This window comes from Labrus mixtus, chromosome 14 (genome assembly GCF_963584025.1).
Source record: "Labrus mixtus chromosome 14, fLabMix1.1, whole genome shotgun sequence".
Taxonomy (NCBI): Eukaryota; Metazoa; Chordata; class Actinopteri; order Labriformes; family Labridae; genus Labrus; species Labrus mixtus.
Genome location: NC_083625.1, coordinates 11,728,299 through 11,747,778, shown reverse-complemented (window position 1 = coordinate 11,747,778; position 19,480 = coordinate 11,728,299). Strand labels below are relative to the sequence as shown.

The following is a 19,480-nucleotide window of genomic DNA, read 5'->3' as shown; positions in this document are numbered from 1 at the left end:
CTAAGTGGTCTTTATCATTTTAAAGCCCTCTCAGCCTTTAGGGAGGTTGAGGGTAGGAGAGATTAGAGGCCTGCAGCAGACCTCTGCACTGCAAGAGCCGCAGCTTGACCCAACCTCAGGTTCCTCCGAGAGAAAGGCCGAATGCACAATGAGATTTACTGAATGTGTCTGTATGTGTGCTTCTAAGTAGATGTATCTGTACAGGACTGTATGTGTTGCAATGTGAATGTATGTATTGTCAGCATGTCTCATGTGGAATTATCAAGTCTTGGCAAATATTTTAGACACATGCCTTATTTTTCTTATATGAGGGCTTTTTTCCCACAGAAATAACTCCAAGGTTCAAGACGTAAATGGACCCTTGAGTTGAAACTGTTGAGGTTGTAAGGGCATAACACTCTGTTCTTTTTCATTAGATAAGTTCAAGAGAGAGGTCACTGTTTGACGCAAGTTAATATGAGCTAAAAAAAAATGCTAATGAGACAACGGACACAAAGACACAGGAAACCACAAGTTAAAAAAGAGAATGGTTTCTCTTTGACTGAGTCTTCAATTAAACACTGGAATGAAGACATTTGCTCTGATTTAACATTGCACAAATACCATACTCTGTCAGAACTAATGAGTGTTGTTTCACAGTGAGACACACTGCTGATCTAGCATTATGCTCCTGCAAATGCAATTGGATTTGTAAAAGATAAATATGCAGCTTTTCTAAGAAGTATAAAACGTACGTTTTCCTTGTCAAGCTCATGCGGTTAATGATCTATTTTCAGAATAAGATTCCAGCGTTTTTTTTTAAAGCAGAGGCCATTATGCAAAAAATGCTGTTCATTTATCCAACTTTGGTAGCAAAGGGAGGCCACTGTTTAATAAAGTACAGGAAATGAAGTGTTATGATAAATATCAACATCTGTACTATCAGTTAAATACACAGAAAAGTAAGAATAATTCTAAGTGGATATATAGTTTGAAATTGCAGCAAAAGGGCTTAACAACACATCAGAGGCTTCCCTTATTACTTTAAAATCTGTAAATGTACTGCTCCAGTACAATGTATAATGTAAGATAACTGTACACCTTGGTATCATTTCCGCAATCAAATACAATCATTTCTTCAGCACATAATTGCTATGCACAAGAAGCAAGCAGAATACTTTACAGTTCATCTAAACCATAGAAGAAATTAGCTTAAATCAGATTTTAGTGACAACACCAGTAGATTTAAAAGAGTACATATATGTTTTAAGTTGCACCTGTGAAAGAAAAGCACCTATGAAGTCTAAAATGCATTTTAGCATTTCACATACATGCTCACTGGGCCACTAGAAAACTCAAATGAGCCACATAAAAGTGCTCTCCAATCAAAAAGTTAAACCATGGAACACATTAAAACACAAGGACCAATGTAAAAACAAAAGGACCCTGAAAAAGTGTTAAGACCAAAGGAGAGAATAGGAAAAAAAGGCATCTGACAGACAAAGCCAAAAGCCTACTGGTCAAGGCAAAATGAAAACGTACAGTGTGAAGGATTGTGACATCATTCTGACATCAGACTAAATGTTATTAGACGAAAACATAGGCTATAAGATTGGGTCAGTGAGGCATGCATACTTTTAGTGAAGACAGGATTAACACATGCATTTTGGGGATCTGCTATTTTAAATAGCATAAAAGCCTTTTATCACACTCATATTCAACCCATTTTATTTGAATTGAAAAAAATGGCATTACCCTAATACGGCAGTCTTTAGTTTTCTGTTTTTGTAAAGTCATGGATGGGTCATACTGCATGCATACAGCAGGAAGACCTTGATGATAAATGGTTCAGGTACACCTGTGCATCAAAAGCAGAAATAAAGGCAGGAATTTTTGGAAGATGTAATGTTTGACACATCTTTTTTTTTAATTATTGATGTGAGCAAGGTTTGCTGAGCATACATGTTCTTTATCAGCAATGATAAAGGTCTCATGTGGCTCAGCATTTTTGCACCTGCAGGACTTGTCAGTGAAAACCAAAATACTTGGCTGCAAGACACTAGACTGCATTTAAAAAAAAAAACAAATTCTTCTGACTATGTCTGATATAAAATTCATCAGGAGGTAAAAACAGCTACTTGGTTGATTCTTTGGGATTCTTTATCATCAGATGACAAGGGGTTATTTGGTCGGATGATGAATGGAAATGTTTTAGGTAAATATAGATGAGGGAAGTTGATTTATATTGTTTACTGTCAAGATGATTTCTGAGAGTTCCAGGAATCCAAGCCCATTTTACAGAGGTTAAACAAAAGATTTTGAACACTCCTCCTTTTTTTGGATGAAGTACTTCCAACCAGGCTCTGTGATGTAACAACAGTAATGCTCTCATAATATAAACCTTTATTTATCTTAATTGTATGTTGAAGATAAAGTGATTTAGAACAATAAAGAGTCTTTGGTTTGGCTCAGTCCCTCCATATTCCAACAATACACCTTGATAAATATGGGCTGATGAATTACCAGAAAAGTGAACTTAATAGGCATGGCAACATTGAATCATTACAACTACTTACAGGGTGTTTAAAATAGCTGCTGATGTCTTGATGACGTTGATTAATTGCTCCATAGTTTCCCCCATATAACACTCTCTCTCTCTCCCCCTACTGCTGAATGGGAGAGAAAAAGTTTGTCTACACCATGCATACACTGCACTACTGAATTATTATGGATCCTCCAAGCATGACAGGGGTTTTGAAAATAATTAGGAAAGTTTGAGGCCATATTTCTGCATTCTTAATGATTAAACAATGTGTGAGCAGCCCAGAGGCTAGAGGGTAGAACTGTTGGTTCAAAGTGAGAGGAACTTTGTTTTGATCCCCAAACTGGACCCTTTCCATAAGGATTTGACCTCTAGTAATAACTGACCTGTGTGTTTGCAGAAGATAGTATGCTAATGTCTATCCCATTAACATTGTAGGTAAGGAGCAATGCGACTTCAGGCCAAATACCAAACTGTTGTACAGCTGTGGATGCTACATTTCTGACATAGAAGTTCAGCCGTGGCTTATTTAATAATTTCATTACACAGCTCAGTTTGTCCAAAACGTGTTATTACCTTGATGGCTCTTGTGATATTTGATCTTCTCGTATTTGACCTCCATGCTTTGTACCTGACTGGACTGGAACGCGATGTGTCAGGAACTCTTTACAGTTTACAAAAGCAGCTCAGTTTCTGTCACAGACTTTGTTCAGACGTTGGACAAACAGCTAGCTGGATCTTTATCTTGAGTCACATGACTTGCTACAGCTTCTAAGGAAAGGGATCTGTGAAAATAGATATATCAAATATTTCAAATATCTGAAAGTTAGTGCAGAATCTTACGGAGAAGGGCTACACTTGCATTTAAGTTTGAAAACTGCATGTGTGAAGAGCAAAAACCCCAAACCAATATTATTAAACTATTTTCGTTGTCATTTAAAAAAAAAATTGTTAGGGGAAAGCTCAATATTTTAAGACTTTATACAGGGTATTCAACTATTTATGTTGAATAAACACCAGCATGGTGTATATCCACACTTTGATCACACCCTTACTTAAAGGTGCACTATGAAGTTTTGGTAGAGAAATGTGAAAGTTGGCCAAATGTACTGATTCTGTGGTATATGTTCAAAACTCCATACACAACATGTCCTCAGAGGAATATTTGGTCCCTGGAACACTGTTTGAAGATAAAATGCTACACGAGAAGTTATGGTAAAGGGCCCGCAACAGTGAAACCGTAACTCTCCTGGTAGCTTTTTACCTGCAAACAGTGTTCCAGGGACCAAATATTCCTCTGAGGACATGTTGTGTATGGAGTTTTGAACATATACCACAGAATCAGTACATTTGGCCAACTTTCACATTTCTCTACCAAAACTCCTCCTTTTTTTGGATGAAGTACTTCCAACCAGGCTCTGTGATGTAACAACAGTAATGCTCTCATAATATAAACCTTTATTTATCTTAATTGTATGTTGAAGATAAAGTGATTTAGAACAATAAAGAGTCTTTGGTTTGGCTCAGTCCCTCCATATTCCAACAATATGTCCCTGGAACACTGTTTGAATATAGTTTTTGTGTATTTAGTTCAGAAAATATAGCAAAGTAATGGTTCACTTCTCCAACTTTAAAATTTAAACCTATAAGTTAAATATACAGTTTGTTGTTGTTTTTGATAGACCACATAGGAATAGATGTGTGTATGTGTCTGTCAGTCTCCACAATCTGTTTATTGTCCATGTCTTCTTATTTAGACCTCAGTTTAAAGGAGACTAGTAACAGCTGCATTCATTTTATGTTTACCACTGGCTGTTCATATTCAAGTTAACGTGACTAGTTTTTCACAGAACATATCTGTTTATATCTGTCTGGCTGATTTGCTTGGACCCTTCACAGCACTGAAGACCCAACTACAGCAGTCATCTCCTCTACAGCCCACTGCAATGCTGTATTCAAAATATCAAGGCATCAAACTAAAAAGCTGCTGAGTTTCTTTCTAGATTTTTTTTGATGAGTGCTACAACATCACATCAAGGTGTTCCACATGAGTGTAGCTTGTAGCTTGGATTTAGCCTGGCAAGCCAAAAAAAGAAGAAAAAATCCCCGCATCATCTTGGTACAAAAAAAGCCTTTGAGCTTTAACCCTGAAGCCTGCTCAGTGCATGTTGTTTTAGAAGACTGGGTTGAATAGGAGCTTGTTGCCAAAGGAGATGTTGAGTACTAACAATCCACTAGAAGCCTGAAACATTGAGCTGAGCTGCAGAGTTAGACCACACTCCTGAGACTTTGGGGATTTGAGATTTCTGTTCTTCCATCATCACCTTTTTTCACTTGTGCACACTTGCACTTCAAAATGTTTGACTCTTTCAGCTTCCAAAAGCTGGCAAAGCTGCTCTTACAAAGTCTACTGAACAAAAAACATTGGCTTTGGAAATTCTTTGGAAAACATTGAGTGCTATTGGCTGCTAGTCTGAGTGCTTACGTAATCCTTGCAAATCAGAAAAGTCCAGGAGCTTATCAACTTATCAAAACTTCTGTATAAAAACATCAATTTATTTTCTGGTTAAGTTTAATTTATTTTCTATTAAATTGCCTTGAATTCCACCACAGAAGCTGCTGATTTGTGATATGTTTGCATGAAAAACAAAAACTCAAGTATTTCTTGCAAAAAAACATCTTAATCTGCACTTTTCAAACAAGTCTATCAATTTATATACGACTTGATTCAGAGGGTCCGATCTGGAGTCAACTCAGTCAACACATGGCAAATAAGTCAAAAAGATAGTGTCTAATTCACAAAACAAGTGCAAAGTGTTTAATGACCCCTTACTGGGCTGCAGAGCAAACAGCATCTCTGTGCACAGGGTAATGTATGTGTATTTATTTATTTTTTCGATAAATTGATTTTTGGCATTTTTGTTCCTTTATTGGAGAGTAGGGGAAGTAGGGAAGTGGGGAAAGACATGCAGGAAAGGGGCGACAGGTCGGAATTGAACCTGGGCCGCACACTTTGAGGACCATATCTCCCTACACATGGAGCACGCAAACTAACCACTTGGCCACCGGCGCCTCACATATTAAAAAAAATACATTGTGCAGTCATTTGGAGAATAATTGGCCCCTTTCTATGCAAATTGGCCTCATTGCAAAAAGTGTCTAATTTACAAACAGCGGCGCTAACAGCCACCCGCAGTTAAAGTGAAACAATTACCGTCTGCTGAGACCAGGTGGTAACAGCGCCGCAGTATTTAAAAGAGATGTCACGTGCAAACTTTCCACTGATCAGGAAAACAATTCTGCCTCTGTAGTACTTGAAAATCAATTATCTGTAAATAAGGTCTGTTAAAATTACTTTGACACTATTATCAATACAAACAGGGCTTAAATCAGTCCAGGGCTGTGTGTGGAGGTCTGGAGCTGTTATGTAACGTGAGTGTTTTTTTTCTTCCTTTAAAAGCTGCCCTTGTTTGCTGCATCCAGGGAGGACGCTTTATTTAAAAAATAACAAAAACAAAACTCCCAATTACATTATTCAAGTGGACGCTCAATAAACTTGAAAAAAAATTCAATTCAGTCTCCTCCACACTCATCATTTTTATTTGAACAAAATAGTTCTCAGTCAGAATGAGAGAGCAGCTCCCAGCTGTGGTGTAGTCGAGTCCCCAAAACTCGAGTCCAAGTCGAGTCTCAAGTCCCCAGTGCTTAAGTCTGAGTCAAGTCAGGCCTCTGCCCTTCATTCTTCCTCTTTCCTCCTCTCCCAGTCCCAGCTTTGTGCTCCTACCTCGCCCACTCCCCTTTCTCTGTTGTCCTCAGACTTTCTCAAACTTGTCATGTCTAATCTCTCACACCCTTTAAATCTCCCCCACAGTTTTGCTGCTTCCCCATACTCTAATAAATGTGTTATTGTGTATAACCTCTTTTTCTACACAGAGTTTTTGATTCCATTGTACCATTTTTAGCCCTGACAAAACGTATTAAACAACAAATAATGCATAACCTTCTCTTCTCTATACCACCCCCCTCTTTGTCCTTCTCCTATCTTAACACTTTACACGCTTTCTACGATATCCCATTTCTTCTTTGTCTAACTCGCTGGGTAAACATTTCTTCTTGCAGCTGCTCTTATTTTGATCAAGCACAGAATTTCATCCCTTTTGAATATACAGAAACTGAAATTAAAATGCCTCAAGGTGTTTGTTTGGGTTTTGGATCAGTTTGTAAAATAACCCTTTCAGCTGGAATCTGCCGCATCTGCATAACCCATTTGCACAGTCAAATAGTCACTCGCTTTAATTTTTGGTAAATGCTAAATGGACTTGAGCTTGTATAGTACTTTCCTAGTCTTCTGACTACTCAAAGAGCTCTGACACTGCAGGTCACACCTACCCATTCACACACTGAAGGCCCATGCTGCTATGTAAAGTGATAAACTATTCCTATTCGTACACATTCATACTGCCGCTGACGAAGCAGTGGGAGCAACTTGGGGTTAAGTGTCTTGCCTAAGGACACATTGAAATGTGGCTGCAGGAGCTGGGGATTGAACCCCCAACCCTCCGGTTAAGAGACGACTCTACCAACTGAGCTACAGCCACCCAATAATATCTGAGTGTTTTTTTTATATAAGTTGAGCTTTTTAATGTCAGGACTAGCCCTTTTTTTTTAAGTTTCATCGCCATCCGGACAAACTGACAGATGTTTGTCCAAAGACAACAACACTCTGTGTAAGTGTATATGGGAAACATGTCTTACTTTCTCTCTACAACATGTTGTAACAGCAGAGCAATGAGGTGAGGTGATTATTGTACTCTAAACTTGCTGGGATGTTTTGTCTTCTATGAATCGGCTACTATATTCAGTTTTCTATTCCACAAGAAGCCCTCTTTTCCCTCTCTCTTTGCTGCTCTGTTTATCTCCTTTGTTCTGATTTCAAAGTTGATGAAGGTGGATGCTGGAGGGGATTGCATCGAGGAGTTGAGAGGAGAAAAAGGAGGAAGAGCAGCATTCCCATGCAGGCACGCACCAACTTGGAGCCAAACACACATCCACGCGGATGCACGCTAGTTTGAAATTGCAGAAAGGCATTGAAATAACAAAAAGTGAGGGAGAAAGGGGGTATAGTTTCCACCAAAGAGCCAAGAGAAAGTGCAAATCAATGGAGGCATGATAATGAATTATTTCCTCACCAGAGAGGGAGTTAGAGGAGAGAGATAAAAGCAGACCACATGCTGCGCCACTAACAGCCTGGGGGCCGCTGCCTGTGAATTATAGCGCGTTGGAACACACTTGCCGCCCTCGGGACCCATCGGTTGCAAAGGAAAGCGAGAGGGGAAAAAATAGAAATAAGAAAGCTGCAAGATTGGAGGGACGAGCAAAAAATGTCGGAAAGGGTAATAGGTCAAAGCAAAGCCCCTCAAGTCCCAGCGAAGCATGGATTCACATGTCTATGGCTAATTAGAAACGTAAAGATGGAATTAAAGTGCTGGTAATGAAAGAAGGATGGAAGACGGGGGGGGGGGGGGGGGGTGGTCAAGGGGGATTATTCAGCATGTGCAATTATGAGAGATATTATATCTGGTAGAACAGTGAGTGTGTCACAAATGAGAAGTCATGTCCTAATGATTTTTATATGATGTTCCAGATGTAGTGTGAGATTTTTCCCAGTGTGTTTTTATCCCATTACAACATGATCTGCACTTAGAAGACCCTTAACCTAGCCACTGTGAGACACACAGTCAAATGAATTACAAGTGCAATTTGTACTACACTGTGCCACCATTAACATACCCAAGGTAGATAATTTTCTTACTCCCTTTCTTTGTTCTTTTTCAACAAAAACACCCTGCTGAGACAGTCTACATTTATGCTCTCCTTTTATAGACAGTCATTACAGCCGAAAATTGTGGTAAGTAAAAATAAAAACAAAGCACTTTAATATCATGTGCGCACACGATAATTCAAATATTAATTAGTAGATATGCCAAGACCTAATGTGGTGCTGCAATCTGCTTGCAAATGATTATCTGGATTGCAAAAGCAGTGCAACAGTATCCTCAACTGAACTTCTTGATTAATTTATACACTTTTAAAGAAGTAACTCTTACAGTTCTGTGCATCATCCATCTACCATATTAAAGACATTTTCCTTCATTCACTGTTGAAATCTAGATTTTGGAAATACTGATTTTCCTTCAACCTTTCCTCATCTACTTAATTTATTCATTTACCATATCTGCTAAAATGAGTTACCCTCGGAGAACTTGTCTGAATTGATACAAACAGCTGTTGTTTGTCATGATGTGGTTTCTTATTTTCAGATTGTAGGTTTTCTTGTTGTTTTTAGTTCTCATTCTTGTCTGATGGTGTTGTTTCCCTTGTGTGTTTTCTAGGTTAGTGTTTCATGTGTTATATTTGTAACTTCATATCCAAGTGTTTCTTTATGTTCTAGTGTGTTTTGTTTCATTCTTGAGTTCTGTGTGTCTTCAGTGTTTCATGTATTTTATTTTGTAGTTGTCCTCAGTGTTGTGTCCATTCCTTCCTCTGTGAGTTTCCCGCCATTGTGATTGCCCTCATTGTCTTCACCTGTGTCATTAGTCTCACCTGTGTTTGATTACCCCTGTGTCTATTTAGTCTCTGTGTTTCTTCCCTTTTGTGTCAGTTCATTGTATGTTGTATGTTGTATGAATGTCAGTTTTGCTCGTGTTCCTCTGTGGCTCCCTGTTTTTGATCCCAGTGTTTTTTGTTGAACTTTTGAAATTAAGTTTTGTTGCTTTTGGCCTTTTTGTTAAATTAAATATTTTTGGTTTCTGCACTTCGGTCCATCTCCCTTGTTTTCCAACCGTCCGTAACAGTTGTTTTTTTAAGTTATTAGAGGAAAAAAGCAATACTGCAGCTAAAGAGACAAAGGGCCTGATCGTTAAAAAAAAAGACTGTGCAAATGAGAGAAAAAGATAACATGCACAAATGGTGAAATGCAAGCACACTGCACTGCCAAGCTGACAGTTTCCTGGTACGCCTGTCTCATTTGCATCCATGCACATTTTGAAATATTCAGAAATTTGGTGCAAAATGGACTGCTTCAAATGCAAATAACCTGCGTTGCAAATACCATCTAATTCACAAAGATGAGTGCTAAGTCCCACAATGGGGCTACCTTACGCCATTGATACCTGTGTATTAAATAGGTACAATTTCTCCTTCTCTTTTTTTTCTCTCTCCACTTAATCAGTTCAACCAAAAAAGACAGCAAACTGCACTCACTCAGCTGGTGGTAACTGTTTCACAGTATTTATAAGAGATCACACACACAAACTTTCCAGTAACCAGAAGAAAAAAAATTCCACCTCTGTATGACTAAATGAATGATCTGTTAAAGTCTGTAAATATGACTTGACATTCCGTTTATTCATAATAATAAAACATTTTTCTTTTCTTAATTGCACTTAGTTGCTTTGTTCTAAACAGTGAAACTCATTTTACAATTTTTTTCAATCTGGCATCAAAATAAGCCCTGAAAAAGTTCCCCCTCCCCCTCTAGCTCATCATCTTTGTGTTGACAAAACAGCTTTGTCAGCACGACAGCTCATCTCCACGCTGAGTAGAGGTGCAGACGGCTTTTCTCCACATTCAGATGAGAAACAGGAAAAAACTGTATGGAGCAGGACAACTTTGTGGGCGTGTTGGTGCTGAATTTTAATTAGTGGATTTTGTAGATAGGGTGCAAAAACATTCTTAGCGAATCAGGCCCAAAATAAGTTTTTTGCCAGTCGAGATGATATAAAGGTTTAATTACCTCTTTTTCTAAAAATGTAACATGTTGCATTGTTTTGAGTTTTGTTTGGCCAACAGACGTTTGAAGTTTAAATGTGTAGTCAGTTAAAGTAATTTAGTTTTCTCTGCTATGAAACTCAAATAGGATTCTAAGGTACTGACAAATGAGAACATGACTTCATGCAAATTATGAAAACCACAGACCCATGACATTAATTATGTACTGATAGGACCCCAGGACGCCCTGTATTCTGGGTTTTTCAGGGCCGTTGATCATTCAGTTTACTGTTTGGCTATTTAGTTAAAACACAAAAGAAGGTGGACTAGGATCCGTCCATTATAAGCAACAAAGTAAATGGCGCTTTGGTTTGAGTGATTTTAATCTCGTATGATGTTTATAAAACATGGATGTCTGGATTAAGGGTTTCACTGAAGGGAGTTTATTTGGACCTCTGATGCTGTGCACTTTAAGATGAGTTGTACAATCATAAATTAAATTGATAGCCCACTGGCTGGAGCGATCCGTTGAGGGCAGCACTCCTGTTTGTTCATTTAGATGAAGTAAATCATTTATTCTTTGTGTTGAGAGGGTCTTAACAGAAACAGTCTGAATGTCATCTTATGTTTCTCATTCTGTTTTTGCTTTGACTCAACTTTACCCTACTTATGTCCCCCACTACAGATTTGAACCTAATTGCAGTGTTTATGCTCAGATATAATATATACCTATATCTCTCAATGCATTAAGTCCCATCCTTAATTGTCCATTGTGCACAGGGTTCATATTGCCCTGTACCATCCTCGCCTGCAGGGAATTAGCAGCAAGAGCTGTACTAAATAAATGATTTGGACATTAAACCCTGGCTGCAGTTGCCATGGCGACTCAGTGGGCATCTTTTATTGTTGTATTCAGAACAGACTGCTGGATGACCACTGGCTGTTAGCAGTTATATAAGTAAATGAGCCTGACTGTAAATGAGCCTGAGGGCGGCAGTAGCTCAGTCTGTAGGGACCTGGGTTGGGAACCGGAGGGTCGCCGGCTCAAGTCCCGGTGCGGACCAAACATGGAAGTTGGCCTGGTAGCTGGAGAGGTACCAGATCACCCCCTGAGCACTGCCGAGGTGCCCCCGAGCAAGGCACCGAACCCCCTCCCCACCATCAGCTCAGGAGCACCCACTGTGGGCCGCTCCGTCACTCTGGCTTCTCTCCATTAGTGCATGGCCATAGGATCCTGTTTCTGCATGTGTGTGTATATTTCAGCCTATGTGTGTGTTCATGACTAACAGAGTGTAAAAAACTGAAATTTAATCAATAAAAGTAAATCTTAAATCTTAATCTTGTATGTGAAATGCATATGCATGTGAACATAAGTGAGTAGATGAGTGCATGTTTGTGTGATGTAATTACGCAGAACCAATAATTAATTGGCTGCTTGGCCAGTGTAGATTATATATATTGGAGAGAAATATTGAATAGTAAGTGGCTAAATATTAGCAAAGTGCATTTAAGATATATGAAAGTGTTGATATCTTTGTAAGAGAGGGTTATGTTTGTATTACCGAGAAGCTGTAAGTGGTCACTGTGGACTTCCATAACGCTGAACGGACAATGATACCTACTAGGCACTAAGGCTTCTCAAGAAATGTATATTTAGTGGTTATAATAGATAGGGTAAACAGACTAGTTAAGGTGTCAACTGTTTAAATGTTTCTGTCAGAAGCACAGTTATGGGACCTTAGGGCCTCACACCTCCTGGTTGGTCAAGTAGCCTGATATCATCTAATGGTGAGGTGGCACGACCTATATTGGCATTTAAGGCAACATTATAGCATTATTATGTTATTTGGGTGAATAAATTAGTCAAACAAAGACAGAACTTTCAAGCATAATGAACTTAGTCCGTGTTGTGTGAGAGACCAAAAGTCAAAGTTGAGTTTTTGCGATTGACAGTTGTTACTTTACATTTCTAACACAACTTAAAATTTTGTTAATATCTATACTTTTATCTAATCCCACAATCGTTTTCTCTGGGCCTTAATAAGTGGTTTAGGTGCGCAACCAAATTGCAAATACTTCATGAACAAATTTGGTTATTTCTACAGCCGTACTGGCAAAGGCTTCGGTAATTTCCAATGGTTGTTGTCAAAAATAGATGCTTCTGCACCTTCTGGCCTAGTGGTCGGTGCAGATGCCCCTTATAAAGCATTGTTATTGTAGCAATAACATTCAGAGTAAAATAACAACTGAAGCAGGTGAGAACATTTAAAAGCAGTGATAATAACAATGTTGCTCCTTTGACGCTACCAACATATCACTGCCTTCCTCTCTCTATCTGCTACACCATTAGTTTACAGTCTGAAACAATCCCTCCCTGCTTTTTGTGCCATTACATTTTCCCAAAAAGTCATATATTGAAAGATGCAAAATGCCGTTAACATGTTGTTTTATTTCTAATGGGACGGACCAAAATATCTCCATACATCAAACAAATCACATGGAAAATTGATCTATAAGTTAACAAAAACAAACAGGTTCACACCTTTTTAACTGGGCATCAGTTTGTAAGGAAAAATCAATCAATCAGTGCAGCATGGAAGAAGTGCTACCGAGGCCTCAACAGTCCCTTGCCTGTTACTGCAGCTACCTGACTCGGTAATTACCCAGGACCAGAGAACACATTTGGTTGGTGCCACAAAGCTCCTAATACACACACCAGCAATTAGGTGTACAAGTCCACTGTGCAGTAATGAGGCATTGGACACTGGCTAGGGGGATGGAAGAGAAAAGAATGTAAAAATAAAAAGTATAGACAAGAGAACAGTTAAGAGAATGCAGAAACGTGGGTAGAAAACATAAAGGTGAGATCAAAAAGGGCGTGAGATGGAAGGTTCACAAATAGATTGTAGTGATACCATGGACAGGTTGCAATAGGTGAAGGAAAACTTAGAGGTTCTTGTGTCGGTGCAGAGGGAACCTCTAAGACCAGTTCAAAGTCACTTTGTTGTTAAGAGTTTAGCTGAAGGTCTCTCACCCACTTGGCTGTCAAAGAACAACAGGCTCCTGTTGAAAAACTGATAATAGATCTCAGCAAGATCTCTTGTGCGGATTAAGGGAAAACTTGAGAAACATGAAAGATCAAACCCTGTCAGGAGCTGCCAGCAACAGAAAGATATCATCTTGCTGCTGAGGCATCATGGCTCTCGGAGAGCTTCACTGGGTATGTACGAGGAATAATATGGAGGAAGAGCCCATCTGGTAAAATATTATTATAATTTATTTATACGTAATAAAAACTTGACTTTTCATATAATTGCCAATTAGAAAGTCAATGTGTTGTGTGATTCATCAAATGAAATAAAAGCGCTCTACAAGTTTTATTGCCTCTAGAAACTCTGAATATAATGCTAAATACCTTTAGCCTTATGTTTATGTGTTTTTGTTTGCATGCAGACTGAGTGTTGGTAGGATTCAGACATATCTTCATGTATATAGTAAACACTGTGAAGTCACTCTTTAAAGGAAGGGTTGGTCATTTTCGAAACTAGCATGATTTTGAAAGTAGCATCCCCTCAGTGCTCCGTCTAACCCACCCTCTTCCCTATAAAAATATGCTGACACCTTCATTTAATATGCTTTTCTCTGTGTTTTTATTCTATGAAAACACATGATGTGGTTAGCAAGTTGATGACACATAATATAACAATACATGTGGTGCAAGCTGCTTTTATCAGCTTTTTTTTACCATACTGGAACTTTGAAAAACTTTTAAAAATACTCCAGGAAATTACTATTTCACAATAAATACAAATGCATGCACTCGAAGAACATTTCCAATGCAGAGGTTAAGTTAAGTAAGGCCACACTTTCTTGTACTCGTCAGTGGACTAAAGCCCCTTTTACCTTTTGATTTAAAACAAAAATCATGGATTTAGTAGAAGAAAAAAAAAAAGAATAATTTGAACTGGAATAATATAACTGTGAGCCTTGGATAAATTAAAGGATTGCTAATAATATAAGTCAGAAAAGCATCTGGTACTTTGCTGAATAATTTCTGAATCCCTGTGCTGTTTTCAAAATATTTTTTTTCGTGCCATAACTGTATTTATGGTCTATTATGTTATTAAAATAATGTTGCATGCAGGTTGTAAATAACAGTCTTCAACCTCTTACCTTTATGTGAAAGCAGCTGGTCTTTGTTTCTCCCAAGCAAACTGATTTTAACCATCTTATTTTCCTTCCCTTCTGTGTGTACTCCTCCAAAATTTGGACATTTCACCAGCTGTCCTTTCCCTTCCAAAGAAGAAGAATTTCTTCACTTTTTTCCACCACTGGCTTTAATCTTACGCCACACTTTTTAGTGTCTCCACATGATACTCTCCTGTCTCCATCTGTAAATTTTCCGCTCTCTTCTCAGTCTTGCCTTCCCTCTCCTTCGCTACTTCGCTCTTGATTAATTAGCCCGTCCTGCTGAGTGGCCCTGCCAGGGCAGCCCACATCTCCATATAAATCCACTATTAACAAGATCCGTGAGAAACAAATAGACTCACAGTGGTGGAAGAGTTCTGTGAAAAATAAAGAGAATACGCTTGCAGGGTACGGACTGCATGTGGGAGAAATATGGAGGAACAATGGGAACAAGTAAAAACCTGACCGATCCTAATTAGGTGCTCACCAGCTGTTTGTTTTGCAAAATAATGAAAACAGGACCACTGGCTCACTGTGGTCCAACTTAAGAACTAATGGTTGTGTTCTACATACATGAACAAGGTCTAAAACCCTGCAGTTATTTACTCAGTGTAATCCTTCTTGACTTGACAAATCAATCAGATCACATAATCGGTTACATTGACATCAGGCCTCTCTCTCTCTCTCTCTCTCTCTCTGTGTGTTTTTGAGCCTAACATGGGGTTATCAGTAAAGTCTATCTTTCAAGTTACAGCTGAACAACAGGTACACACGGGGGAGAGCGGAGGGAACTTGAGATTCTGGCTCTGGCTGCCCATCAGTCTACTCCACGGTTGAGTTGCGGGGGCCAGAAGGGGACTTGTGGTCGGGTCGGTAGTATTGGGCCGTTGTCACTGCCTGGCTTGCTCGCCCTAAATACAGCCTTGTTCTGTTGAAGGTGGCATTGCTGTTCTAGTTGTAATGTCAACTACAGGCCATAAGGTAGGTTATGTAACTCATCAGCAGGGCAAAGGGGCATTACTGGGATAAGAAGTTTCTTCAGTGAGTGCTTACCCTTCGTTTAGGGCACAAGTATCTTGTGTTTAACCCACCAACAAATCCCCAATAGTGTCTTTCTCTCAGAATTTACGAAGATAAAATAAATGATCTGGTTATTATACAATTCTCAGTGACATTGCACATGTGAGAATGGGACTGAGGTAAACCATAGAGACCTTGGTCAACATATTGTTTACCTGTTGATCATTAAATGGTATGAGTAACAAACCTGTTTTGTTTTTGCTTTATCAAGATATCAGGATGTCATAGCACAAAAATATGGGGTATTCAGACAACTCTGCATCATTGTTTGCTGAGTAGGCCTTGAGCCTATCTTGGTTCTACTAGCAACTGCATTAGACTTGAAATCATGTAATTTAAAAAGCCGAATTTCATAAATACATGGGAAAATTACATTCCAGTTCAATAACGCCAAAAAAGCTGATCAATATTTTAGAGTTTTCATTTGTGCTTCCATTTTCTAACTTTGTGTTGCTTTCTGATGCTCTTCTATCCGTATACCTTCTCGTCATAAGAACACATGGTCTACAACAGAATATATAAATATTTTTTTACTGCACAGGCTGATCCGAACTCAAGAAACGGTGTAAAAGCTTATTTCATGAGCGTAGCTGTGATACCTGGACCTGCACATTTACAAAAGGTTACTCACCATTCAGAATGCACATGCAGTCCATGTATCACCGCAGGGCAGCTTTATATACTACACATGTATCCACAAAGGAGCTCTGACCTTGTGTGACCGTATATATTACATCTGCAAGCCTCAGATATCTCTCAATAAGCCCCACTCACGTTTCAGCCTCTGTGCTCATGCCCCAACGCCTTTTTACCGAACTGGAAATAAGAATTGTCTCTGCTGCAGCATCCGTGATAAGAGGCGAATTCCTGCACATTCATTGTCGTTTAATTACAGTGGTTCTAATTCAGACTCAAAGGGCACATAAAACATCCATGCCCACACTATGCTGACACTGTAACCTATGTAAGGAAACAGAACCTTGTGAAACCAAATACCATTAGGAAACCACCGGGCTGATTTAAATCCATCAGGCTGTTATCTCTGTCCTGCAATATGCTCTAAAGCAAACAGACGCTTAATTTTCCACTTCTGCTGCAGCATGAACCAAGGAGTCATCTTTTTCTGGCTTTAATTAACCTCAGAATTAAGGGTGTGCTTTGCATAATGGAAAAAAAAATACAGAAATATATTATGGAAATATATTAAAGCAAATAATTGCATAAACCAAATAGCAAATGTTCTCTGGGTCTGGCTTCTCATATGTTTATTTTACTGGTAGTCTGACAGATCGAGCAATCTTTAGACACCACATAAGGCTGTCAGAGTTTTTCACCTAATTCTTATATATGACAATCTACCCAAAGATGAACCAATAACTAAAAACAACTAACAGATATTTAAAAACACAGCTCATACATGGAGTGTTAAAGTATTGTTCAATCTTTTTAGTGTACTCTTACTAAAACTCATTATACTTATAACTTGGATTTGTAGAGTGAAGGATGGGTAGAAATACTCCCCAATGCCTCTATAAAACAGACTCTGACCTCTCAATCCTAGATGGTAGATTGCTTCTAAATAGTGTATCTCTATCATTTTAGTTGGATCTATAAACATGTACTTACTGAATTCCTTTCCATCATCTTTTAACAATAGCTCCCCACTACACACTGTTGGTTTATCATTAATGGGAAGACCTAAAAATTAACGATTTTATCAAATTTGTAATGATTGGATTATATCATCAGACTGAAACATGGATGTAAATGTGATTGCCTTTTCTAAAATATCTCCATATAACGAGTAGAGACAGTCTGTAATATTCAGTTATTATTCAGGATTGTAATTATAAATCTGCATTTTTGGAAGAAATTAGTATGTGTTCAAAGTTCAATCTACTGAACAGAGGTGCTAAGGAGACAGCACAGCGAGTCAGAACAAGAAACAACCTGCTGGAATTGTTCAAGGTAGAATAAGCGTGGGGGAAAAAAATCAATAGGAATGCAATCATCTCAGGAGTATTCACCAAGCATATTCTCTTCGATTCACTTTGTGGTGAAAAAAGATTTGGGAGGCAACAGAGAATAGCTTTGTGGAGTGGTGTAGTTGTCAAGGTTTTAATGTTAAATAAAGGAAAGACAACAAAGGAGCCAAAACATCACAATTAGCGTTCCTTAACAGCTCAGATTCAGTGGCTCGGAGCTACAAAAAATGAATGGAGTTGTGTTCTTGGGAAACAGTCAGAGGGATTTGATACTTACATCAAAGTTGCAGAAAGAAAAAAGCAACACATAAAACATTAAAGTTTAAGTCATCTAGCTCTACAAAATAAATGAATAAAGGTTGTTCGAGCTTGAGACCAGATAGTTGGATAAGAGATAAATCCTCTCACATTATTTAGGTCTAATATTCTCATTCTATTTTCCAAGCTCATGAGAATTTTCTAAATTTCCACCCTGCTAAACACACCTGTGATTCCTGGCTGCTCTGCTTCCCCCGACCACTCGCTGGGGAGAGCAATGACTGGACACACACAAACACACACATACACACACACACACACGAAGACTCACCTGCCGTCACACACGTGAAAACTTACACCATCCGACACCATCAACAATTATCCAGAAGAACAGATGCACCACTCAAAAACAATGACTCCCCCTTGGTGTAACATTTTTGCAGCCCAACAGTTAACCTTGAGCTTCATCTAATCAATAGCATGTTTTATTGGTCTCAACCCATTCCTTCAACTGCTTGTCAAACATAAAATGCATTGACAATTACCTGCAGGCAAGCCTGCATGTAGGTAAACAGCATGCAATGTCTGTTCACTGCCCATCTGGAAGATTAGGGAAGTGTAACAGAGTAATAGCAAGATGGTTCCCACTAAAACCAGTCATTAGGGGGCTGAATTAGTGGTGAGGTTTAATGGAGCTTCACAATCTGAGGGTAGAGCCTATATTGCCCCCCTGCCTCAGCATATTACTTGAATTGGCCACAGTTTTTAACAATATATGATTCAGATGTATTTTTTTCTGAAAGTTTGAACTGAAAAACACAGTATACTGGAGAAGAGAAAAGACGAAAGAAAGTTAGAGCCGGTTACCATAGTGACCAACCAATCTGATGCTTCAGGGGCATTAGTGCTGTAATTGTTATTATTGGTCTTAATAAAGTTGAACCTGGCTCTCAGCTGCCGCTCAGCCTAAAGCCCAGAGGCTATTATGGCTGTACCAGATGCTATAATCATTGCTGGGTCTGGGCACATGGACTAGTGTGCAATTATCAATTTATCTGTACTGAAGCACTTTCAACCTAATGGCTGCTGTGGAGGGAAAGGCTGCCTTCAACGGGGAGAGGTGGTCAGAATGTCGTAAATAGCATATAAAAAGTGGTTGCTACTGTGATTGCACATTTTTACATTTTTGAACAAAACAGCCTTTTAAAAATGTGCATAGTTGTACAGGGATAAAATGATTAGGCACTTGACGTATAGAAGACTATAAAAGAAAGTAAGTTTGAAGAGGTTTACGTAATCAAAAAAGGGAATGGGAGAAGAGCAAAAGAACAACATGAGGAAAGACTGAGGACTCACGGAAAGCTGTGTAGAATTCATGCAGGCTGAGATGCCCATCATTGTTGTAGTCATCATATCTCAGCAGGTCCTGCATGGTGCACTCCATCAGACTGTCCTCCAGATGCTCCTTCATGGAGATCTAACGCACACAAACACACACGGTGTTACCCATAATGAAACAGCACAAAGTCCATTCAGAATTGAGATGTTACAGAGAAATGCAGATAAAAAAGGAATTTAAGATTCACAGGTATAACATCCTCGAAACCTCATTTACATATTGTGTCCGCCTTGCCTTTTTAAATTCAAGTGTCTGCTGAACAGAATACTATTATGCAAA

General features: G+C 38.8%; 1 protein-coding gene across 1 annotated transcript in view; it reads right to left on the bottom strand.

The window, feature by feature from the left end:
• fstl4 (follistatin-like 4) overlaps window positions 1–19,480 on the bottom strand; it is a 191,667-nt gene that overhangs the window by 46,006 nt on the left and 126,181 nt on the right. Inside the window, exon 6 of the mRNA XM_061055081.1 lies at window positions 19,159–19,279. Within this exon, the coding sequence (XP_060911064.1) occupies window positions 19,159–19,279 (121 nt within the window). The remainder of the gene's footprint in view (window positions 1–19,158; window positions 19,280–19,480) is intronic.